This window comes from Dasypus novemcinctus, chromosome 9, assembly GCF_030445035.2.
Source record: "Dasypus novemcinctus isolate mDasNov1 chromosome 9, mDasNov1.1.hap2, whole genome shotgun sequence".
Classification (NCBI taxonomy): Eukaryota; Metazoa; Chordata; class Mammalia; order Cingulata; family Dasypodidae; genus Dasypus; species Dasypus novemcinctus.
Genome location: NC_080681.1, coordinates 82,806,490 through 82,833,365, shown reverse-complemented (window position 1 = coordinate 82,833,365; position 26,876 = coordinate 82,806,490). Strand labels below are relative to the sequence as shown.

The 26,876-nt window shown below is 38.5% G+C and overlaps 1 protein-coding gene across 1 annotated transcript in view; it reads right to left on the bottom strand.

Moving 5' to 3' along the window:
- AGBL4 (AGBL carboxypeptidase 4) overlaps positions 1-20,757 on the bottom strand; it is a 1,887,457-nt gene extending 1,866,700 nt beyond the window's left edge. Inside the window, exon 1 of the mRNA XM_058303613.2 lies at positions 20,627-20,757. Within this exon, the coding sequence (XP_058159596.1) occupies positions 20,627-20,660 (34 nt within the window). The 5' untranslated portion in view covers positions 20,661-20,757. The remainder of the gene's footprint in view (positions 1-20,626) is intronic.
- Between the last annotated feature and the right edge of the window lie 6,119 nt (positions 20,758-26,876).

The window sequence follows — 26,876 nt, the reverse complement described above, 5'->3', positions numbered from 1 at the left end:
AAATGCAAGAGACTTAGTATTAGTATTTTGTGATGTATACTCAAAAATGTTTCCTTCAGCACCTGAAATTTCCATTAGAGTAAGTGAGGCAGGTTAGTATAGGGAAAGAGAAAAGGCAGAGACCATGGCCATAAGACTCCACCCAGAAACCCCATGCTACTAAGAACAAAGCTGGAAAGATTCCACCTAGACCCTGGTCACTAGGTCCCATTTGGAACTCTTTCCAGGGTCAAAGGGAAGCCCCAGAAAACTTCAAACAGGCCTCCCATTGGTCCCCTGAGAGCTACTAGGCAGGGATCATAGATCAACCAATCAGAACAGCAAACAGCTGGGGCCCCCACCCAACATTAGGGAGAGGGAGGGGGAAAGGTCTTAAAAAGGCCTAACCAAGGGCTCCATGTGCATGTCTCACCCTGTAGCACACCTGTACCCGTGTCTCGGATTGTGTACTTATTTCAAGTTTTCTTGTTTCTTTTTTTTTCCCTCTCCCCTTCCCCCACCCAGTTGTCTGCTCTGTGTCTGTTTGCTGTGTGTTCTTCTGTGTCCGCTTGTATTCTTGTCAGCAGTACCAGGAATCAGTGTCTCTTTTTTTTGTTGCATCATCTTGCTGCATCAGCTCTCTGTGTGTGTGGCTCCACTCTTGGGCAGGCTGTGCTTCGTTTGCGATGGGCGGCTCTCCTTAGGGGGCGCACTCCTTGAGCATGGGGCTCCCCTAAGCAGGGGACACCCCTGCCTGGCACGGCAATCCTTGCACGCATCAGTACTGCATGTGGGCCAGCTCGCCACATGGGTCAGGAGGCCTGGGGTTTGAACCCTGGACCTCCCACATGGTAGGTAGACACTCTCTACCCGTTGAGCCAAGTCTGCTTCTCTCTTGTTTCTTAATAAATTCTTTAGTCCCTTACCCTACCCTACGGCATGTCCTTAAATTCTTTTATGCCACATAGCCAAGAACCTAGAAGCCCAGAACTCAAAGCATCCACTAACATAAGTTCTTGAGTATCCCAAAGACACCATAAAAATGACCTAACGATATTACCTTACATAAGTATAGCACTAAACAGCTAACCCTACAAATAAACCTGAACTTGAGCTGTTTGTCAAAGAAAAATGAAACTCAGAATGGTTACCATACATTCCCAGGATCACATGGTTTGACTGTGTTACCATTCAAATCCTCAACTAAGTATAGTGTAAGTACATTACAGCTGCCTCAATTCCCAAGTACCCTAAAATAAACACACATCAACTTACAATAACAAATTATGTTCTCAGAAAGCAACACTCATCAGAACTTTGAGAGTAGAGGAGGCAAGATAAAGTAAGAACTTTGAGAGTAGAGGAGGCAAGATAAAGTACATCTTAAAAATAAAAATAAATTAAATAAATAAAAGCTGATCTCCAGGGGAGCTGCAGCTTGAGGCCCTGCCCAGGGAGAAAAGGGATATCACTAATGAGGAAAGGTACAGATAATAAGGAACAATAAGAGGACAAGCCTAGGAGAGGCATCTTAAGTAAAGTAGCTTTCACAGCTTGACCTAGGCATATAGACATAGTACAGGTAGTTATATCTTCAGTAGTAAAGGCTTAGTTAGTAACTTTATTTTTATCATCTCAAGTAACTTACTTCTTTTCCTCACAAAACACATAAGAAAAGAGTAGATCATTTCCCACAACTTTGGAATTGCTCAAATCTATCCAAAAATGACATCAATGAACTCCCTTCACTTAGACCATTTAAGTGAATGAGAAATTCTCCTTGCTTTATGTCAAGATGCTGCTCACCTCATTAAAAGAAAAAGTCAGCAAGCACTACTCCATATTTTGCTATTTAAGAATAAAAGTAAGTTTAAATACAAAATGTAGTGAGAAATTGTGGCAAGATGATGGAGTAGCTTGCCCCAGGAATCAGTCCCTCCACCACAAAAACTACTAAAAAGGAACTGAATGAATCAACTATTTCAAAACTCCAAAGTCCAGTTGAACGATGTGCAGCATGCAGGGAAGAGCAGGAGGAAGAGGCTGGTAAATTGTGGTAAATTAACAGTGAATTCCTCTCTCTGTGAGTGATTACCATCACCCATCTCTCACACCTGCTGTAGGCAGAGATGGAGTCTAGCCCCTGGCACAGCTTGCTACTGCCAGAGAGAGACAAAAAAATGTTGTTTCAGAAGATCAAGGGGAGTACAGTTTGATCACTGATCACTGCTTTTGATTAGCTACTTCAGATTGCTAGGGACCCAGCTCCAAGGGCAGTCATTGTTCCAACCCACCTTGGACAAGGGAGATGGAAAGGACTTAAAACGATACACCTTCCTCAGAGCTGTGAAGACAGTTGAAGGGCTGCATTTTCTGGGCAGATGCCAAGTCTAGAAAGAGCAGCTTCTTGGGAGCCCTGGATGGTACCCCTAGAGTCCTTCCTGGCCCCTCAGCAGTGTAAAAAACAATTGAGATGGGTGGCCTGGGGCAAAAGTTTACCTGCTTTAAGTCCAGCAGTGGAATACCAGGGAGAGAGAAAAAGTCTGTTTCCTAGGGAGTAGAGAGGACTTTCAAACTCTTATAAATAGCGAACTACTAAAACCACTAGCATGCACAAGCCAAGGACAAGAGACAGGCCCAGAAAAGATAGGGAGGAGCCTGCATGTTGCATTCATCTTGAGCTGATCTTCCTAATAGCAAGGCTGAACTGTGAAGGAGCACATCAACCAATGCAAAGTCAATTTGCAAAGACAGTGAAAGGTGTCTTTTACTTAGCTTTGCTTGGTAAGCCCCTGACACTCAAGAAAATCTTTGTCATGTCACTAGTTGGATACAAACTCAAGAAACCGACATCTTATGAAATAAATTCCAGATTTAGCATTTTAAAATAGTAAAATGTACAGTGTACAATAGATTACAAGACATACAAAGAAACGGGAAATTATGGTCCAGCTGAAGGAAGAGGATAATAATTGAGAAAACATCAACAAAGGTCAGACAATGGACATACCCGAAAAGGAGCTTTTAAAAATTGGTTCTCAATATACTCAAGGAGATGAAGGAAAATAGAAAGAACTAAAGGATACCTGGAAAACAATAAATATGCTTAAGGATATGAAGGCAAATACAGAGAAAAAACTAAAGAATATTAAGAAAACTATGAATAATAAGAGAATCTCAATAAACAGATAAAAAAGTTCAAAAAGGAACCAAACAGAACAACTGAAGAAGACCAGAATAACTGAAATGAAAATTCACAGGACTGTTTCAACATCAGATTGGACTTGGAAAAATAATCAGTAAACTCAAAGACAAGACATTGAAATTAGACCAAAATATAAGAGTCAGATCTATAAAACGCCTAGAAAAAAATGTAGGGAAACATCTTCAGGACCTTGTATTAAGCAATGGTTTCTTATACTTTACACCAAAACACAAGCAACAAAAGAATAGATAAATGGGACCTCAACAAAATTAGAAACTTTTATACATCAAAGGACTTTATCATGAAAGTAAAACAACAACCTACACAACAATGGGAGAAAATATTTGGAAATCATATATCAAACAAGGGTTAAGTATTCAGAATATATAAAGAAATCCTTCAACTCAACAATAAAAAGACAAACAGCCAATTAAAATTGAGCAAAAGACTTGAATAGACATTTCTCCAAAGAAGATAAACAAATGACCAAATAGCACACGGAAAGATGTTCATCATTAGCCATTAGAGAAATGCAAATCAAAACTACAAAAAGATACCATTTCACACCAACTAGAATGGCTATTAAAAAAAAAAAACAGAAAATTACAAGTGTTGGAGAGGATATGAAGAAATAGGAATACTCATTCATTGTTGGAGAGTATATGAGTTTGATATGGTTATAAATTCCAAAAATAGAGATCAGATTATGTTTGTAATCTGGTCTGTTACTGGGTATGATTAAGTTATAATTAGGGCTTTGATTGGGCCACATCATTAGGGCATTGAGTCCCCACCCCTTGATGGCGGGGGGGGGGGGGGACTCACAGATAAAAGACATGGCAAAGGACAGAGTTGAGGGTTTTGATATTGGAGTTTTGATGGTGGAGTTTAATGCTGAAGAGTTAAGCTGGAGCCCCAGGAAGTAAGCCCACAGAGGAAAGAGAAACAAGCCCCAGGAAGAGAGGAACCCTGAGCCCAGTAAGAACAAGCCCTGGGAAGAGAGGAACCCTGAACCCAGAGAGAAGCAAGACCCTGGAAGGGAGGAACCCAGGAAGCCTGAACCCTCGCAGACATTGGCAGCCATCTTGCTCCAATATGTGAAAATATTGGTGAGGGGAGTAACTTATGCTTTATGGCCTGGTATCTGTAAGCTCCTACCCCAAATAAATACCCTTTATAAAAACCAACCAATTTCTGGTATTTTGCATCAGCACCCCTTTAGCTGACTAATACAGTGGGAATGTAAAATGGTGCAGCTACCTCGGAAAACAGTTTGGTGGTTCCTCAAAAAATAAAATATAGAATTACCATATGACCCACCAATCCTACTTCTAGAACATTCCCGTAAGAATTAAAAGGAGCAACTCAAACAGATATTTGCATACTAATATTCATAGTGACACAATTCACAATTGCCAAAAGATGGAAGCAACCTAAGTGTCCAACAACTGATGAAACACTAAACAAAATGTGGTATATACACACAAGGGAATATTATTCAGCCATAAAAAAGAAATGAAGTCCTGATACTTGCAACAACATGGATGAACACTGAACACATCACGTTCAGTGAAATAAGTCAGACATAAAAGGTCAAATATGGTATGATCTGACTAGTAAGAAATAAGTAGAATATGCAAACTCAGAGAATCAGAATCTAGAATACAGGTTACCAAGGGATGAAGCTGGAGTAGGGAACAGGGAATTAATGTTTAAAATGTAAATAGTTTCTATGTGGAATGAAAGAAAAGTTTTGGTAATGGATAATAGTGATAGAAACACAACATTGTGGACATATAATTAACAGCACTACAGTATATATTTGAATATGGTTAAAAGGGGAAATTTTACAGTCTCATGATGATAGGTATGTTTGTTTTGGTAAGTTCACAACTTTTACCATACACTTACTATTTATGGATGTTCATATATGAATAATAAACTTCAATTTTTAAAAAAACTTTTAAAAAGGGGACATTTTACACTGTATACAGGTTAGTAAAATAAAATTTTTTTAAAAAATCATAGAACTGCCACAAGACAAACAATAAACACTAAGTTAAATCATGAACCATAGTTCATAGTACAATTATTAAAATGTGCTTTCATCAGTTGTAACAAATGTACCACACTAATGCAAAGTATTAATAATGGGGTTGTATATGGGAACCCTGTATATTATGCATGATTTTTCTGCAAACCACAACTTCTCTAATAACATATATATATATATATATATATATATATATATGATGTGACTCCAATCAGCTTTATCATAATGAAATGTCTCAGAAATTTCTAATAAGGATGTTTTATCTCTTCAAAGACACCATAGCTCTTACAGTAGTTTTACAATATAAAGTATAGTCCGTCCTATACTTCCTCTATTACCTAAATTCAAGAGATTATGTGAAGGCTCTTTTAAGTCTTTTCTGGTAAGTATGCCTTTAATTATATAATTTTTTATTTCTTTCTTTTCCTGAAAGATTAATAGCATGATATACCTAGGAGGTGAGGGGTAGAGGAATAACTAGAGAGCACTTAAAATCTGTTGCCACTAGGCATAACTCATAATATATCTTAAAACAATTTTATAAAACAATCCAAATAAATTAAAAACAAACTGTTCAGCTCTTATCATATATCGGTATGATTTCCACAATGTCACTAAGCACTAACATGAAATTCAATACCGACATGAAGTTATTCGTTTTTCACATTATATTTTCTTTCAGTTATTGCACACAATTTTTGTCAGGGCCTACTCTGTAGATATACTAAATGTAATGGCTGACTTAAAATCATCTGTAATCTTTCACTTAGCCTTGTAAACTTGATCAAGCTATTTAAATATGTGAGTTTCCCATTCTTCATTGTAAAGTGATGATAATGCTCTCCTCACAGTAGGTCTATAAGGATTAAATGTTTCAGAAATCTGCAGCATATAGTACATGCTTAGCACAATAACTTGTACTAAAATAAATTACACATATGAAATTGCTGTGTATGTTCTAAAGCATTATAGAAATGGTACTACTATCATCGCCAACATATTATACAAAAGATTATAACTTCTTCACTATTAATAAAAAACTCAAACCTATTAAGGTTGTTTAAGGACTAAATGAAATATGTCATGTAAAAAATGTTTGAGCACAAAGCAGGCTCTCAGTAAATGTTTGTTTAAAAATCTACAATAAAAGTCACAATGAAGACCAGAAGATTAAGTACATTATCTATTCCAGACTATTGTATGATTTCAATACTTACATATAATAGCCTCTCATTTATAAATCAGAATACTATGTTCTATATTAAAATCATTAGTTATTAATACTTCGCATCCAAAGATCTTCATGTAATGTTATTAGAGCCAATAATATGTGCATTCCCCTTATAGGACATTAGTTTTAATACAGTAAAAGAGATACACAAAATATAACTATATAAATATATATTGCTTGCAATAAATCTAGACAAATAAGTTACTATATCGGCACATGACACAAAATTAATTCTAAAAATGAATATATTGCAATCTAATACTAGGTTTTTGCCAAGAATTTCACGTGCCCCAATTTTTCAAAATCTTTAAATATATGATTCATTTTATACTCAACATACTCTTTATACAATATGTATCAGATATTTATATCTTTAACCACACACACACTCCTATAGGTTTTATCTCCTTCCCTCCCTCTCTCCCAGAGTCATCTCCACTTCCAGCTGTGTCCTTATCATATCCACGTGGATATCCATTATCTCAAATTCAGTGTGACTAAAATAAGTCTATCCTTCCCACAATGAAGCCATTTTCCCCCTCTGAATATCAAACAGTGTATCTATTCTACTCCTAAAAAACAGATCTACTCACTAACTCCCAAATATACCACTAAATTTTTGCCCAGAATACCCTTTCCATTCTTACCCAGAATATTCTCTCCTGTCATAAAGTATAGTATTCTTTAAAATACTTGCTGCCCTGCCCTATGGGAGGATTATACACCCTAACCTGTCAATATCAGGTTTACCATGTGACTTTAACAGATATGTGAGCAGAAGTGATGTGTGCCATTTCCAAGCAGAAGCTTTAAGAACCTTTGCTTTGTTCTAAGATGGCCTCTTTTTCTTTTCCATGAGACCAGCAATGTCCCAGATAGAAGCTGCTCAGTCAGCCTAGATCCTGACATAAAGATGTGGACCAAATCCAAGGTGACCCACAATGTGCATGTAATGGAAGCAAGAAATAAACCTTTGTTGTTGTAAACCACTGGGATTTTTTTAGGCATTTACTATCACTGTATAACTTAGTCTAGACTGAATCCTTCCCATTCTTCAAGACCCGATCAATTTAACCCAAAATTAGCTTTTCTTCCTCTAAATCCCTAGAGTTCAGATATACCACTTTTTAGACAAGTCTAATCTATTCTTAATTTGAATTATTATTTAAATATGAATCATGTATAGTTACTTAATGGCAAGGGGGGAAATAAGGTGGAAGGGAATTCACTTTTTATAATTTTAAAAAGTGGATATTTGGTGTTAAGGAGTTATTGTTATTTGGTGTGATATTATACACATATACATAAAGTATATATACTTTAGAGATATAAATTGAAATATTTATAGATTAAAGTATATATCTGTAAAGACTTCCAAAATAGTCCTGAGAAAATAAGGGGAGATAGGTCATAAATTGATAACGGTTGAAGTTAGGGGATGGGTACACAGTAGTTCTTATACTCTCCTTTCTATTTCTGTATATATTTGCAATGTTCCATAATAGAAAGGTTATTTTCAATAGGAATAAAAACGACCCCCTACACAACTATAGCCAAAAATATTCCTCTAAGCAATGGCCTCATATGTATGCTGATCCTATTGAGGCTGTGTGACCCAGTTAAACCATGTGGTAGCATGTGACAGACTAGAAGACTGTGCTCTACAGAGGTAGAGAATAGAGAACATAAACTTACCTCTTTGGTGGGTTATTTTCAATTTAGCATACCAGAAAAAATATATATGTATGTGTGTGTGTGTGTGTGTGTACACATCTTCATAGTGATGGCCTAAAACAGGAGTTGCAAATTTTAGGAGCTATGCAGGTAACACCAAATGAATGAAGCAGAATGAGAATAAGGAATTAAGTAAAAAATTGGGAGTGGTCGCGACTCTTTCATACCAGAAAGCTCCTACTTCCTCTTAAAGGAGACATCATCTACTCAGCTCCAGTCAAGAGCGAACATACAGTAATAGGATCAGTTTTGTCAGATCTGAACTTTTAAGAAAAGTCAAAAATCCTTATTTTTGTGAAATCTCCCTATTTTTAAATCATTGAAAACCAGTCCAACCCAGTTAATTTCTTATTTATATGCTTCATGAGCTCAGCAAAATGTCTGATAGCTTGATCCATCCCATTTGCTGCCAATTTGCAACCACTGATGTAAGGAAAAATAGTACCACATGGAAGAAACAAAAGGAGGGGCTGTGTTGTACCTCCTTCCTGATTCCAAGAATTTATTGTTAATAGCCACTGAGATGAGAGAAGACAGACTTCACCTAACTCATTGTACCTGCAAGATGTACGCTGAAGGTAAGTTCTTAATGAGCAGATATCATTTATTCCTTTCTCTCAACCCAAAACGAGACTCCATTAAACAAGGCTCAGTTTGAGTAGATGAGCCAACTGGACCAAACGTAAGAGGTTTTACCTTTAGTTTGCATGTTCGGTCTAGGAAAAGTCAGTCCAGGAACTGTACTGATTAACTCACATTTATCTGTGCCCTTGGATCCATTCCAGCTCTGACATATGTCCACAGGAATTAATTGTGGCAGGCTTGTGTGTAAGAGACTCAAAAAGTAAAAAAAAAAATAAAAAAATAAAAATAAAGAACACCAGAGGCCTTTAACCTTAATGTACTATTTTCTGATTAACAAGGTTTGTATTACAGGAGGGGAAGAGTTTCAAGATTCTTATGCTCCTACTTTACTTGTGGAAACTAAATTTAAATTTTAAAAACCTTACTTTAATTAAAAAATAATGACTAACATTTCATTCCCAAGTCCCTAGGTAATCAAGATGGAGAGAAATGGGAGGTTTCCAATCAGACATTCACTCAGCCAAGACTGCCTTGTGCCTGATATAAATTTTCTTGTACTCTTTCAAGGAAAAATGCGCAGACTATAAGAAAGATAAAGATAATAACTGTAATACAAGTCAGAATGTGGTTAAGTATGGTTCAGATAAAACAAATACAACTTGAAATAAGAATATCTTGCTTTATTTAAATTCCACATAACTATTTATACTTTTCAAAATAAGTAATTAAAACTTGCAAGGGGGGAAGCGGAATTGGCCCAGTGGTTAGGGCATCTGTCTACCACATGGGAGGTCCGTGGTTCAAACCCCTGGCCTTGTTGACCCGTGTGCAGCTGGCCCATGCTCAGTGCTGATGCGCACAAGGAGTGCCATGCCACGCAAGGGTGTCTCCCGCATAGGGGAGCCCCATGCGCAAGGAGTACGCCCCGTAAGGAGAGCTGCCCAGCGCTAAAGAAAGTGCAGCCTGCCCAAGAATGGTGCAGCACACATGGAGAGCTGACACAGCAAGATGACACAACAAAAAGAAACAGATTCCCGTGCCGCTGACAACAACAGAAGCGGACAAAGAAGATGCAGCAAATAGATACAGAGAACAGACAACTGGGGTGGGGGGAAAGGGGAGAGAAATAAATAAGTAGATCTTAAAAAAAAAAAAACTTGCAAGGTAAAGAGATAGTTTCAGAATTAAGAAATGTGATTCCTTGATGTATCCAAGACTTGCTTTACTTTTCTTCAGAAGCAGTTTTCTCAGATTCACAAAACTCATATGAATAGAAAATAGATTTTAAGCCCTGATTTATCATTTTGAAAGCTGTGTAGGATTCAGAAATCAAACTTTATTTTTAGGAACTCCATACAAATATTTTTAAAATTATATTTCCTGGCATATTGCTTCTCTTTGGTACTAAATACTCAGGGTTGTTTGGCAATGGTAAACAGCACATTTAGACCTGAAATACCTAAGGATCAGAGACTTATACTGGTCTGCCAGACAGGTCACAGCAAAGTAATTTTATAAAAATAGAGAATGATGAAGAATAGAAAAAGAAAGGAACCAAAGATCTAGGGCCTTATGTAGGCCAGTCTTTCTTACTGAACTGGGGCAAGGCACAGTGGGCAAACCTTGTAGCAGAAAAATTCAGGAACGCTCTCTAGCTGAAAAGTTAAGAGATTTTACCTAACTTATAGTTTCTCTGAAAAACTGAATGGATTGATACATAAGATAAAGAACTTTAAAAAATAAAACTCAGTAATCTAAGAATATTTCTCTTGCTAGGATAGAAACAAAAGGAGTTTATCTATCCTCTGACAAAACTAATTTGATCCTAAACTTCAAAGAATGCATTGTTCAAAGCATATGTCTATAGGATAAGGATGCTTTGTCACTCTAACAGGAAAGCTCATTTCCACAGTTCTAAGTGAGTAGTATGTTTTCAAGGATAAGGCAGCAATTTTTGATAACTTAAGTGTGAAACAGCAATAAAATTAGATTTCCGAAGAAAATTTTACTTAGCTTATTTTATCAGGATCATATGCACTTCAATGTAAAGTTTGTTGAGAACAACTCTTTGCCAAATTGAAACCAATTTGAAAGTAAGGATGTACAAATGATAGAGAAAAAACTCTCCCTCTTCCTCCCCAAAAAAAAGAAAAAGAAAAACCAATGTGACCCCTGGAATGGTGATACACATAGTCTCAGAACATAACTACTTCACATTTCAATTAAAAAATATACAATAACTCAATTATCTGTTGAGTTCCTTAATTGAAGAAACTCAATCAACTAAAAATATGCTGATTTAGTCACAATGAAAAATCTCCCAGTAATGAGAAGATCTAATCACTGCAACCCAACTTAAAATTAGTCCAGCTATTGCAAATGTGAATTCCAAAGGAAGGTAAATTCCTCTTTCCTAAGGCCTTTATCAGGTTCTAGGAGTAAATAAAAAGGATAAACTAGATCATGATTTCCCCTCAGAATATAGGAAAAAGTTGTTTACATGAAGCTGAGTCCTCGATACATATAGTTTATATTAAATTGAAATAAAAGATAGTCGCTTCAGAGAAAAGAATAAAAATTATCCACTTCTTTTATTAAATCATTTGATTCTTCATCTAGTTGTATAATACATATGACACCGAGATTCAAACACAAGACTTTACTATATTGATAAACCTAAAGTGAGATGAAATCTTTTAGTTTTTCATAGGAAACTTCAAAATATCTTCAGCTTACAACAAATTTTATCAGACAGTAAAAATTTTATATTTCTCGTAATTACTGTTATTCTTGTGTTGGTACATTGGTAAATAACATTAGTAAAGTGAGAAGAGTATTACAGCTAGAGATCATATTTCCAATTTTATTTAAAATTATTTTAACTTCTTCCTAATATTTATTGACACTGGGATTCATATTCTATTCATATACACTTACATAATTGCATTCTTCAATCATATGGGTTAGTTACATGATCAGAAAGGTTTTTTTCAATCCCTTCCCCTGGTTGTTTGCAGTGGTTGTCTGCCCCCTGTGTCCATTTGCTGTGTGCTCTGTGTCTGCTCATCTTCTCTTTAGGAGGCACCAGGAACTGAACCCAGGACCTCCCATGTGAAAGACAGGCACTCAATTACCTGAGCCACCTCAGCTCCCTGGTTTGTTATGTCTCTCACTGTCTTTCCTTTTGTGTGTCTCTTTTGCTGCGCTTACCGCACCTGCCTGCTGCACCAGCTTGCCTTCTCAGGAAGGCACCGGGAACCAAACCCCAGACCTCCCATTTGGTAGGCGAAAGCCCAATAGCTTGAGCCACATCCACTTCCCTAGAGAAATTCTTTAAACATATATAAAGCAACATGTCCATGGAATGGAAGGCATCAATTAATCTATGGAGTTGGTTATGAGTATTTATACTGTTTAATTTGCATTACATACTCCCTACAATCCTATTTAGAAAAGGATTACTATCACCATTTTAAAGATGAAGAAAACTGAGGTTCAGTGAAGCACTCTCACACAGTAAGTAGTAGAGCTGGGATTTTATATCTTATCTGTTTAATTACAAAATCCATGCCCTATTTACTGTGCCATGATGCCTAAAGAGATAGACACCTCTAAATGTGGTTTTAATTGAACTTGTGCCAAACCCCAGCTCACCAATTGTATCTGTGTTGCATCCAACTAGAAAATTTTGTTTATAAAATGTCAAAAGTTTCTCTAATTTTTCCTTTTATTTGTGTCAACAACCTCAGCTTTCATAGCATGAGCTCAAATACTTAAATCTAAAATTTTAAGCCCCCCCAAAAAAATGGCTACTTACTGAATGTTATATATGAGGGAAGTATTTTTTTATCCTCCCCCCTCCACCACCACCATGGCTTGCTTGCTGTCTGCTCTCTGTGTCCATTCACTGTGCATTCTTCTGCGGTTTTTTTGCTTGTCTCCCTTTTTGTTGTGTCATCTTGCTGAGTTGGCTCTCTACAGCACTTGTGGGCCAGGCGGGACTCTGCAGCATGCAGGCGAGCCTGTCTTCACAAGGAGGCCCCAGGACATGAACCCAGGGCCTCCCATATGGTAGACGGGAGACCAACTGATTAAGCCAGAGACGTATCCCTGTGGGAAGTATTTTGCTATAGCTTTTTTAGTCCATGCTATTATGCACTAACTTACTATAAGTGCATAAAGATGTCTAAGATGAAAGACCTCATTAATCCCATTGTTTGAGTAACTAGAAACAAAGGCTCAGTTTTTGTTTAATATATTTGTCTGAAAATTAATGTATGTACAAGTTATTCTTCTAAGGTAACAAATTTTTGTCATTCTAAGTCCTTCTGTATTCCATGTTCTCCAGTCAGGAAGGAGCTCATACAGGTAGGAAACAAAGTCAGAAGGCAGAGTGGAGTAGTCCTGTCAGAATGGAAATAGAGCCAAATAAACCTGGATTATACTTATAGTTATAGTACTTATTGGTTTTGTAGACTTAGCCACACCACTTAATTTATCAGAGGTTCAATCTCCTCATCTGTAAAACTGAGATAACTATATCATTTGAAGGATTTTGTGAGAATTAAATAAGACATATAAAAAATGCCTGGTAGAGAAATAGCAGCTTTGTGTAGCAGGGGAAGTAGAGAGATTGAGAGATGAGGAATTTTCTTGTTTGTCTGTTTTTTGTTTATTATTATTGTGTTGTTGTTGAAATGATGAGAATGCTCTAGTGATGACTGAGGTGATGAACTCACAACTGTGTGACTGTGATAAGTGCCACTGATTGTACACTTTGAGTGAATTGTATGCTTTGTTGATATGTATCAATAAAATTGATTTGTTTAGGGGAAAAAAGCCTGGTAAAAGGAGGCACTAGTTTGACATACTGAAATAAATAACTTTGTTTTTAAAGTTCATTTTATAATATTTGGCTATTTTAGCCCTTCCCATTTTAGGGAAGACTACTATTATGATTTGTTGAAAAAGCAATGAGACCTGGGAAACAGGAAATTTGGGTTATAGTTTCTGGCTCCTCTTCTTGGTAGTTGTGACCCTGTGACCTTGCTAAATCATTTAACCTCTAATATGCAAAATATGGATACACTCTCCTTACTGTATTCTATAATCTTATACATGTCTTTTCTATTTACAGGAGAGAAAGAATGGAAAGAATCTGGGTTTTGGGGTCAGAAAGCCCCACTTTCCAGCCATATAACCTTGAACTATTACTGCTTTTGAACCTATCTACATAACCTTGGATTCTTTCCTCAAGTCTATTGTGAGGCAAAATCAAAGTATACTATAAAGAGGCTACAATTATAAAATAAACTGATGAACCAAGTAATTTAGGGGCCAGAATCTGCTTTGATCCTGCTCTAGCACAGATTACTAGATAAACCCTTCCACCAAAATATTCCTATTTTCAAGATTTCACATTCTTTAATGTGACCTCATTACTAAAAAATATAAGAGGATTTCTTACTCTGGGCTTCAGGGGACACACAAAGGTACTAAAATCATTTTCAAATTTTTATAAGTTTGCACATAGGATGCATTTTCATGGAAGAGAATTCATTGAAACTTTCCTATGCCCTGTCTGCCCTCCACCCCTCCTGTTCACTCCCAATCTCTCTGCCTACTATCTTCACTGGGCTAATGCCTTGTCATTCAAGACTCAATTCACATATCCCTTCCTCCAAAAAGGCTTCCCAGGCTACCATGACCACCACCAAGGCTGAAAGTGAACCTTTCTAACTCTACTCCTCCTTCACTAGGAGGGAGCTCCTTGAAGGCAGAACTTTATCTAACACATCTCTGAATTTCCAGAATTTAGCATAATTGATATATAGTAGATACTCGGTATATATTGTTGAATGAATTAGTAATTTTTAAAAAAATAGTGATGCAGTCTACCACAAGGTAGTTTTCTTTCACAGAGTTATTATACAGAGATTAATATACTACAATTAGTGAGTTCTACAAGTCCTGAAATAAGGCAAGCAAACTACAATTGGTTGGCAGATTGTTTTTCCTATTCCCTTCCCCCTAAGCATTCCAAAACATTGTTGGAAGTCTTTATTGAGGAATTTCTTACCCTATACATAAGTTTTCAATTCTATTTAAAATTTTAGGAATCCTTTTGCATTTGCTTATTTGGTGTTCCTTCAGTTGCCAGGCAAGTACATTATTTTGAAACTGTTTAGAGACTCAGAGGTTCAAAAACAATAGTCATCAAATATGTTTGACAAATAAAAAAGTCCTTTAGAGATTGCAAAAAATAAATTTCTTTTATGGGTCCCATTAAATAAATGATGAATTTTAAAAAGCAAAAATTAACATACTCCCACATGGTGAACACTATTGATGAAGTATCACAAGCTTTCTGGTTTCTTATAATCAGAAACATCAAACTGAACTAAGAGTAAAATTTTTCCTTAAATCAATACTAAAATTAGCACCTACTCCACTGCTGAAATTTAACAATTAATAAAAATACTCTAAACTCACATGAGACTGCGCTGTTTTTAAAAGACTCAAAGGCAAAGCCAGGATTTTATTAAGAAAATGTATGCAAAATATTGATACCCTTCTGACCTTCTTAATGCACACAATTCTCTAGTACCACTGAAATTGACACCGAGCTTGAAAATAAAGCCAAATACAACATTCACAGATCTCAGAAATACAAACATTATCAGAAAGCCTTTGAAGAAACAAGCACATAGGCTTCATGGCAACCAATGGTGCTTTCTGGCCCAATACTTTTGGAATCTTTAATAAAGCTATGCTTTCTGATATTACAGAATATAAAAAAGTAATAAAAAACAATTTTAACGTTAAAAATATTTCTAAAAGTGGCTAAATGTATATCCACAATTCCTTTTCTAAACTATGTCAAAATCCCCAAATCTCTCTTTTTTTTAAAAAAGTATGCCTTTTCATTATTTTAGCACCAAAACTAATTTGGCAGCAAAACCTTACCCAAACTGATACAAAGCTATTTGCAATGTTTATGATCTTTATTCACTTAGTGTGAATGTGATATTAACATATTTAATTACAGGAATTGTCCCATACTCCATTGGGGGTATTACATAATCTAGAGTTTTACTGTATTACCTTTCCAAATTTTAAAAAAATATATGAAATCTGAAATATATCTTTATCCAAGGCTGTCATTTAGCAGATTATGGATCTGGATTTCTTTTTCTTTTAAAGGTGATTTTACAAAGCCTTTAGGGAAACACACATAAACAGGCGCAAGTGCAAATTAAGCTTCAGTTTCTTTGCGGATGTAAGACATTATGACTTTTCCATAACTTATTACCAATTCTCACTTCCAAAGTAAGTTTTACTAGCCCCATTTTACAAATAAGGAACCTAAAGCCAAACAAATTTAACTTTTGCCCAAGGTCATATAATTAGTACAAGGTATCAAACATTGCCTAGGCTTTTAGAAATTTCAAGACTCTGTCAAAGATGATTTCAGATTCATGCAATTGTTATATTAAAAAAACACATTTATTTCATAGAGGAAATGATTGAGGCTCAGGCCATTTTAAAAAACTACTTTATTCTAATATTTCTGGTCTGTGTGAGCCTTCACAAAAGTAATGAACTTGGCAGTACAGGAAAGCAAATTATTTTACCAAGTAACTCAAACAAAAGTTTTTTTTAATGATAGTTGGAAAAAAGTAAGAAGAATTTGAGAAATTGAATCTGGTACAATCTAGTCTCAAGACTAATAAGTGGGAAACGGACTTGGCCCAGCAGTTAGGGTGTCTGCCTACCACATGGAAGGTACATGGTTCAAAACCCCGGCCTCCTTGACCCGTGTGGAGCAGGCCCATGCGCAGTGCTGATGCACGCAAGGAATGCCTGCCACGCAGGGGTATCCCCCGCGTAGGGGAGCCCCACGCACAAGGAATGCACCCCGTAAGGAGAGCCGCCCAGCACGAAAGAAAGCGCAGCCTGCCCAGGAATGGCGCCGCCCACACTTCCTGTGCCACTGATGACAACAGAAGCGGACAAAAGAAACAAGACGCAGCAAATAGACACAGAGAACAGACAACCAGCGGGGGCGGGGGGAATTAAATAAATAAATAAATCTTTAAAAAAAAAAAAAAGACTAATAAGTGAGACTACATTTAGTGAACTATAGTCTTCTTTTTTATTAGTATTAATAGTCAAATTGCTGGGGAAATAAAGTCCTGACACTCATATCCCTGTTTTAGGGTACATGATTTTTACAAGAAGAAACTTCCTTTTACAATTCTGACCTTCTTACAGAGCTATGTGCAGACTTGAAAAAAAGTATCTTAAGTGTCCCTTCACTCCCTCAAGAAATTCCTCAAAATCTACCTCCTAGAGGTAGTTTAGGTAACAATTCTACATTCCCTAAAACTTTAGGTAACAATTCTACATTCCCTAAAACTTGAAATCTGCCTTTCTTTTAATAGCAAATCAATTATTTCAATTAAGAAAAATGGGGGAAAAAGAATGTCTTATATTAATCATTATGTTGTCTAAGGTTTGTCTAAGTAAAATGTATACATTTGGAATTTTTTATATTCAAGCTGTGGGAGAGCTAAGGAAATAAAATTTATTGGGCACTTCAGCTATATTGCCTCTAATATTCACTACCACCCCGCAAATATAACAAGCTATATTGCCTCAAATATTCACTACCACCCCGCAAATATAATCCCTATTTTATAGATAAGGAAAATGAAGATCATAAAAGTTGAGTCCAAGGTCCACATCTAGTAAGTCACAGAACCAGGAATTAAACAAGAATCTGAGCCCCAGTTCTTTCCACTTCCCCTTTCGAGAGTGTACTTAGCTTAGAAGGATATTTCCTGTAGGGCAGGAATTTTCATCATGTCTTTGATCTCTTCAGTATGTAGTATGTCATAATTCAAACAGAAAACCAAATGATGAATCTGGATAATGTTAAAATAGTATGGAAAACTACAATCTTAAATTAATTCTTTAGAGATCTTAAACTGTTCAACCTCTCTATGCCAAAACTGCTTCATATGTAAAGTAGAAGTAATACCTTAGAGAATTTTTATGAGCTGAGGTAGATTAAAACATATAAAACACTTAGTTAATGCCTGGTATATAATAAAAACTCCATACATGTTAGCTACTGCTATTGAAACAAGAAATCAACAGATGGCCATATTGTGTACCAGGTGACTCCACCCAGCCAAAGCTGGACACCTAATCCAAAGGTATTAGGTCTGGATTCACGGCATAATCTGTTAGGAAAAGATTATGGGTGTTAATCAAATTCTCTCTTTGGTGTCTGAATTAAGAAAGGAAGATTAAGCCAGTCCATTGAGATTGAGAAGTAAAATGAGCTGGCTCCTACCCTCATCAATTTCCTCTAATCAAGGTTATCAATGACCTCTCTGCTGCTAAAACTAATTTTTCAAGCTTCATTTTAAATCACTCAGCAGCATTCAAAATGTTGAATATTCCATTTATCTTGAAATATTCTCTTGGTTACCTTCTTACCTCCCTGGTTGTACCTTCTTCGTCTCTTTGGGAGGCATTTAAATATTACATTCACTCAACAATTCATTCCCGTCCTCTACCCTCTCCCACTGGGCTATCCCATCTACATCCATGGCTTAGTAATTACCTCTATGCCAAAAATCGTCAGTTCAGACTCTTCTTGAAAACACAATTGCCTTGTCAATCTCTCCATTTATTTAAATACCTCAATAATACCTCAAACTCCATTTGTCCAAAACCAAACTCTTGATTTTCCTTCTCAAATCTAACCTAGAACTCCTTCTAGTGCTCTTAGTAATGGCACACGAACTGTCAGGTTACAAAAATTAGAAAGAAGTAGTCCTTGATACCTTCTTCTCCCTCATCCCTATCCTTCTCTAAATTCTATTAATTTTATCTCTTCAACTTCTCAATTCCTTCTCCTCTTCTCTACTGCTCCAATATCCACTCTTGTATTCTCTGTACTCTCCACATTGTAACCAAATTTTTTTTATTGATTTTAATCATGTCACTTAAAAGCCCTTTTTGGTTTCCCATTATTCTTAAGATTTTTTACCAAAATTCATATCATATCCTATAAGGCCTTGCAAGATCTGGATTCAGCTTACCTCTCTATTCTCTTTCCATTGCTCTAAATGCAGCCACCCCAGTCTCCTATCAGTTTCTTAAACACAGCACATAATGTTTTCTCCTGCCTTAGGGTTTTTGCACATGGTTTCTCCTCTGTCTAGACCACTTTTGCCCCTCTCTTCATTTATTCAATCTCTATCATTCCTCATATCTGAGCTAAATTACCACTTCCTCAGAGAAAGTGTCTTAAATCTCCAGACAAGATTGGGTCATTTAGTTATTTATTTTAACCAATATTTATTGAGAACCTGCTATATACCAGTCACAGTTCCAGACACATGAGATTGACTGGTAAACAAAACAAAGAAAACTGCCCTCATTGAGCTTACATTCTAGTAGAAGGAGAAAGGCAATTAGCAAATTAAATTGCATGTTCAAAGGCAAGTGCTATGAGTAAAAAGAAAAAGAAAAACAAGGTAAGAATTTGGAGCAGGAAGTTTCCAGTTCCTAACTCAGTGCCTGGCATATAGTTTCTACTCAATATATATTAATTAAATGAAAGAGTGAATAAAAGAATGAGTATGTCAAAGTTATAGTCCCTTGAGCCACTCCTGATGGCTTCATGGAGTTTCCATTCCAATCCTTGTATAACTTTACCATAAACACCCCACACACACCCAAACCCCTAGGACTTGTATAATTCAAGTGGGTCACTCTTGCAACCATAATGCCAAATGAGGATATATATACAATATATATATATTGCCGCCACCACTGCCACACATACCCCCTAAAGCCAGTGCTCTTCTACACACAGAGAAGTCATTCCTCGGTATCGTGGCTCCAGTTCTTCAGTCCCAAGCCCCTTTGAGGAACAAACTCCCTCTCTCATACACAGGGGAAAAAAACTTCCTCTCTTCTATAACCCTATAAGACACTTTAGGTGACTATTTCTCCAACCTGAGCCATACCCACAAGGGGCCTGGCCCTCAGGAATAGGTTCCTAGTCTCCCTTTGTGTCAGTCTCCCTGCCTCCTTAACGACTTTCTTCCACCCACAAAGACGTGGACATGCGCTCCTCTGTGAATCTGAAAGACCTTCAAGATTACTGATCCTATATGTACTCATACTCAGGCTTCAGCATTTTTAGGTAGATCCCTAAAGGACTGGGGCTTCCCTCAAGCCTCTAGTCCTTCTCAGGACCCAAGGGATTTGTATACTTTCTCTGTGACCAGGAGTGACTCTAGGGACACTACTCAAAACACAAATACCGGGGGTTGTGTAAACCCTGTTCCATGACACTGCCTTATATTAAAGTAACACCTTCACACCATACACCTGCCCCCTCAGAATCAGAGCATCTCCCTCCCCCCAAGGCATGTCCCTTTTTAAGGAACCCTCTCCCTCTTGGTGAGGTAGCCTACCCCCAGATCAGCCCCCCCCCCCCGCCCAGGGTTCCCACAAGTGTGGGGTCCTGTGCCTACTCTCGGGTTCCTGACCTTTCTTGGCTCATGCTCCCTCAATAGTGGGCACACACACCCACACACACCCCCACCCCTCCGCCACCACCGGGACCCCGAGGTCTCTGCCCTCCACTCAGAGAGTTATATGCCCTCCCTTGACCTCTGACCCCAAGGTCATAGGCCCAACGCGCACACAGGGGTGTCTTCTCAGGAGTAGGGCCCTGCCTGAGTCCCCTGTCCCTCAGGCCCAAGACAGCCGTGCTGCCTTAGATTTCCCCGGCTCGACCGCCCCCACAGACCTGCCTCGGGCGCCGTTAGGCTCCGCTCCGCCATTTTTGTTGTCCCTGCGTCTCCGGCCCACGCGAAGACCTCAGGGCAACCGGGAGCGGGCGGTGGGCTCAGCGGACTGACAGGAGCTCTCTTCGGAGGACGCGGCGCGACGGTTACCAGGGCAACCGGTAGCCCGCGAGCTGCAAGCCGGCGCGCGGCGCGGAGTGAGGGGGCGGGCTGGAAGGGAGCGTGCGTACCAAGGCCCCGCCCCCGCGGCGCGAGTCCCCCCCCAAGGCCAGGATCCCCAAAGACCTGGCGCCCCCGAGGCTGGGACTCCGTTACTCTACTACTCCCCAAGGGAGCCACTGCGTCCTGGCAACTGAGCGTGCTTGGCTACCTCTGGGACGCTGGGGCCGGGTCCGCTGGGATGGCACTTTCCTGTCACAGATGGGGGTCCTCCTACTGACCACAGAGCCTGGATCGGCTCGGTTTTCCACAGTTGATACTGAACTTTGGGGGCTTGGGACAGGTTTCTTGATTTTCAAACGCTTCTGCCCCTGGCGTGCCTGGCTCTGATCGAGGTGCAGGGTGACTTACGCCTTCAACTGAAATGCATTGAGAATCACTGTGTGCCCACTCTAAACACGCAGAGGCCCTCTGGGTTCTGTCTCCTGCACCACTCTCCAACAACACCAGCCCCCAATTCTAGAAAAGGCTTATCTTTTGCTGATGTATTCCTAGAATGCCCTTTCCCCCATTGTGTGGTGAACAGCCATTATCCTCCAAGACCAAGTTCCAACATTCCCTTTTCTGACCAGCTCTGTCCTCCCACAGTCCTCTGTGCATCCCTCTATCCCAAGGCTTACAATGCTTTATGCATTATTCTCTCTTCCTCACTTGACGGTGAGCTCTCCCTGCCTGGAGTCAATTTTTTCATCTTTGTCTACTCCATGGTAAAGCACAGTGCTTGAAACAAAGTAAGTCCTCAGTAAATGTTAACTGAATGAAAAATGACTCCTAAGTTCACTCCTGCACAGTCCTATCAGATTTATGGGACAATGCTGTGCTAGGTAGGGCACTTCTCTTCAAGGAACTCACAAAGGAAAAGAGAGAATGGTTCTGATGGAGGTTAACTAGTGTTCAGTGTGTTACAGGATCATAGAGGTGGAACTCTATAAACTGTAGAGCAGGGGTTCTTAACCTTTTTTGTTCCATCAACCCCTTTGCTGGTCGGGTGAAAACCACGAACCCCTTACTAAGTCCACACTATACTATGTATTATTTAATAATTATATCACACCTGCACCAACACACCCCCACAAGAATAATGTCTTTATTTTATTTTTATTTCAATTCAAGCTCATGGACTCTGGTTAAGAACCCCTGCTGTCAGGGAAAGGAGATGGGCTATCAGTGTAGACTTCACAGAGAAGTGGATATCCTAGCTGAGTCTTGAAGAATAGGTGTCAGTAAGGCAAAAGGGGAAAGGTGTGCTAGGCAAAAGGAGTGGCATGACCTGACACAGAAGTGTGAAAGTGTGGATGATCAGCAGTGAAACTGCAAAAAGTTCAGTATGGCTAGAGCACAGAACACATATGGCAAAATGTTGTCTCTAAAGAATTTGTCATATAGTTAGGGAGGGTCTTCATTAGGGTTCCTCCAAAAGCAGAACCAAAGTCAAGAAATGGGGTTCTGGTAATTTATGTGCAAGGTAACCCCAGGAAACAGAAGAGGGAAAGGAAAAAGCAAAGAAAAATTTGTACTAAGCTGATTAAGTTACTGGGCTTATTCTCACTGGAGAACCTTTGAAGAATCACCAAGAAAAATGTTTCTGAGCATTGTCCCACTGAATAAAAAGGAGAGGCATTTATCTATCAACTTTCCATCCCCCATCTTGAACTCTCCTGGTTATGCTTGCCTAGGATTAAGTGGGCTTCTAGGGCTTGGGAGAAAGCCCTGAAGCAGAAAAGCAAAGAGAGACCAGAAAACTCTTGAAGTAGGATGCTGGCAACATGAATAGAATTGTCCATATGCCTACCCTGAAATCAGGGGAAAAGTGTGGACAAATAAGAATCATCTACAGGGAGCTACATGAAAATATCCATTAGAAATATCCCTCACATATGAGCAATTCGTAAGTCATGCCATACAACCATCAAAATGAAAATATATGGGAAGCGGACTTGGCCCAGTGGTTAGGGTGTCCATCTACCACATGGGAGGTCCGCGGGTCAAACCCAGGGCCTCCTTGACCCGTGTGGAGCTCGCCCTCGTGCAGTGCTGATGCGCGCAAGGAGTGCCGTGCCACGCAGGGGTGTCCCCGCGCAGGGGAGCCCCACACGCAAGGAGTGCGCCCTGTAAGGAGAGCCACCCAGCGCGAAAGAAAGTGCAGCCTGCCCAAGAATGGTGCGGCACACACGGAGAGCTGACACAACAAGATGACACAACAAAAAGAAACACAGATTCTCATGCCTCTGACAACAACAGAAGCAGACAAAAGAAGAACACACAGCAAATAGACACAGAGAACAGAGAACAGACAACGGGGGGGGGGGGGGAGATAAATAAATTAAATAAATAAATCTTTAAAAAATATATGTATATTAACTATCACAAATCAATATGTAATACCTCCTAATGATGAGATAAAGACTGTCAGAAATTCAGTGTGGGAGGGTCACTAAGGGATGAGGAGAAGAGAATTTCATCAAGTAGAAGGAAATAGAAATAAGGTATTTAAAGTTCTGGGTTCCACTCAAACTCTGATACTTAGCTTTATAATCTTGGATGAATCACTTAAATTCATTCTTTTCCCAACAAACTGAGACACAAAGAGTTGCTGTATGTCACAGAAGGGGTGATGGATGAAAATGTATTTGAATATTAATCCAATAAATAAAAGAACCTAGCACAATTTAGATTAATTCACTTTAGTAAACATTCCCCGATCCCTCTTTGGAGCAGCTGCTGAGGATGAAGAGGAGAATGCAATACTGCCCATGGTTTCAAGGAGCTCACAGTCCCAAAGGAAAAAGATTTAATCAATAATTACAACCCAGTGATCATTGTTCTGATGGAGGAAAGAGATGGGAGGCTTTGGGAGTCCAGGTGAAGGACACACAATCCAGCCTGAGGTAGAGGAGATAGTTAGAGACATTCAGGGAAAGCTTCCCTGAGGAGAAAGTGCCTGATCTGACTCTCCAAGGGCAAGTAGGAATAAGATGGGCAAAGAAAAAGGTACTGCAAGGAGGAAGGGTGTTTGAGGCAATGGAAACAGCATGGGCAAAGACTGTGTACCCACGGTGAAGGGCAAAGCAAGAGTTGCACCAATAGGTGGGGAAAGATCTCAGAGGACCTCATATATGCAAGACTCGATCCTGTCGGTGACAGAAACCTACTGAAAATTTTGAAGCAAATCAGGTACCTGGTGAGCGGCTCTAGTTGCTACGTAGAGAGTAGATTGGAAAATCCAGGAAAATCAGGAGGCTGTGTCAGTAAATATCCTAGGCAAGTGTATGTAGCACATAGTATGTTCTTATCAAATAGTAGTTTGAAATCTCAACAAGCACATTTATATAAAACTGAACTATTCAATATACTGTTCAGTTTAAATTTTAAATAAAATTTAAAGTTAATTTAGTCAGACTAGTCACATTACAAGTGCTCAATAGTCACATGTGGCTAATGGTGAACTTGTTAGCATGATAAAGAGGATTTCCATCACTGCAGAAAGTTCTGTTGTTCAGCATTGGTAGATGAACACCAACTGTGCAGAGGAGATGGACTGCTTGGAAAATCACTGGTAGAAGCAGATTGAGTTCTCCTATTTTCAGGTTCTCCTCATGAAGCAGTGCAGGAGGGAGGGCAGGAGGGCTTCCTCATTCATGCTGGAGTCCTCAGAGACATCCTTTTCTTGTGTGAAATTGCACAGAATGGGGTGGAAATGCCCCCCATGTGGGCCCCTGGGTGTTGGCTTCCCCATGCTGCCACTTACTCAGAGTGTCCCTAGGAGGTCCTACTTCTCAAGAGACCTCTTGTAGTATCTGTCTCCACAGACATTCACACACCCCTCCCCTGTTAGAACTGGTAGTCTTCCTTCAAACAAAATACACCCTAAGGGAAGTGGATGTGGCTCAAGCAGTTGACCTCCTGCTTCCCACATGGGAGGTCCCAGGTTCTGTCCCTGGTACCTCATAAAAAAACAAAACCACACAGCAAGCAATCAAACAATAAAACCAACTTAGGGAAGCCAAGTTGGTTTGGTGGCTCAGTGTTGAGCACCAGCTTCCCACATATGAGTTCCCAGGTTCAATCCCTGGCCCTGGTACCTAAAAAACAAACAAACAAACAAACAAACAAACAAACAAACAAAAACCCATACCCTATAGGATCCAACTACTTTATCCATAAACATTTATTGAAGTTATGCCCTCCATGTAATTGGCATTCTTTGATGCATGGAATGAGATAAGTATTCAAGTTATAATCACATTTTTACATATATTCTCATTTAGTTCTCAAAGCAACCTTGTCAAGTTATTATTAATATCATCCTCTTGTACAGAAGATGAAATTGAGGCTCAGAGAGGTTAAGTAATTTACACAAAGTTACATGGTCAGAATGTAGCAGAATCAGGAAAGACTGGAATGGTGATAAGAAATTAAGAAATTCAGTCATGTTATCTTATATAGTTTTTAAATCAATCCTGTTTGTTACCCTATGAAATAGACTGAATTATGTATCCCAGCAAACACGTTCTTAATCTTAATCCACATTCCAGTGGATGTGAACTCATTGTAAATAGGACTTTTTGAAGATTTTATTTTTAGTGAAGTTATGACAACTGAACCAGAGTGAACTTTAATCTGGATTACTGGGGCCTTATAAAAAGAATCCAGGGAAGTGAATGTGGCTCAAGCAGTTGAGCACCTGCCTCATACATGGGACATCCTGGATTCAGTTCCCAGTGCCTCCCAAGGAAAAAACAAACAGACGATGAGCAGATAGTGAGCACAAGCAAGGAGTAAAAACAATGAGCAAGAACAACGAGCAAACAGACAAGGGAGCCATCTCAGGAGTGGGGGGAATGGAATTATTAAAAAAAAAAAAAAAAAGACTCCAGTAGTCACAGAAGCCAGAAAGGGAGGACAAGAGGCAGAGATGCAATCCAAGGAACCCCAAAAATTATGGCAAGCTAGAATCAGAACGCTATACTGACCCCAGGAGGAGTAAGCCATCTAGCTTCCCAAGTCATGGGAGAATAAATTACCATTGCTTAAGTCAACCCATTGTGTGGTATTTGTCATAGCTACCTGGCAAACTAAGATATCCTGGTTTACTGCTGAGTAAAAATGATGGACCAAGAGGAACACAGCTAATAAGAAGCCAATCAAGAGTCAAACATCACTTGGATTAAAACCCAGATCTTTCTATTCAAGTTCCATACTTTTACCCATTACACCTCAAGACTTTCTCAGAATTAATTCCAGATTCCTTGATAAAAATTCCATGCCTTTGAAATTTACAAACTAATTGGGAAGAAGATATTAACACATAAATTCAGTTTACAACTAATTTCCAAACAATGTGGTAAAAGCAGCAATGCATACGTGCTCAGAAAAGTGTAGGAGTACCAAAGTAGGATGCCCTTGGTAGGTATTAGGGAAAATTTTCTGGAGGAAGTGACCCTTGAGCTGAGTATTAAAGATAAGGTGGGTCACCTAGATGAAGAACGGGATAGAGAGAGGGGAAAGTCCAATCTTTTTAATCCAATTAACATTTGTATTTCTGTTTTGCTTATGTTGGTTTGACGATCTAAAAATGTTATCAGTCTTTATTTTTATATCTTCTGGGCTTTATTTAAGAAAAAGAAGCTTCAGGTTGCATGTTTTACATTTAAATCTTTGATCCGTAGGAATTTATACTGGTGTAAAATGAACGATAAAGATCCAAATTTATTTTTTCTATATGGTTATCCTGCCCAAACAGTTATTATTGAGTAATCGTTCAATTTTCTCTCCATTGATTTGAGGTTCCACTTTTAAAATATACTAAATTATGGTATGTGTTTATGTTGACATCTGCCTGGACTTTCTATTCTATTCTACCAATATATTTATAAATTCATATGTTATAATAGCTGGTAGGACAAGTTCTACTTAGTATTCTATACTGTCATAACTTTCAAAGCTGTTCCTGTTTACTTTTACAATCTTAAAAATAAAATCAGATTGTCCAGTTGCCAAAAAAAAATCCTGTTAGCATTTTATTAGAAGCAT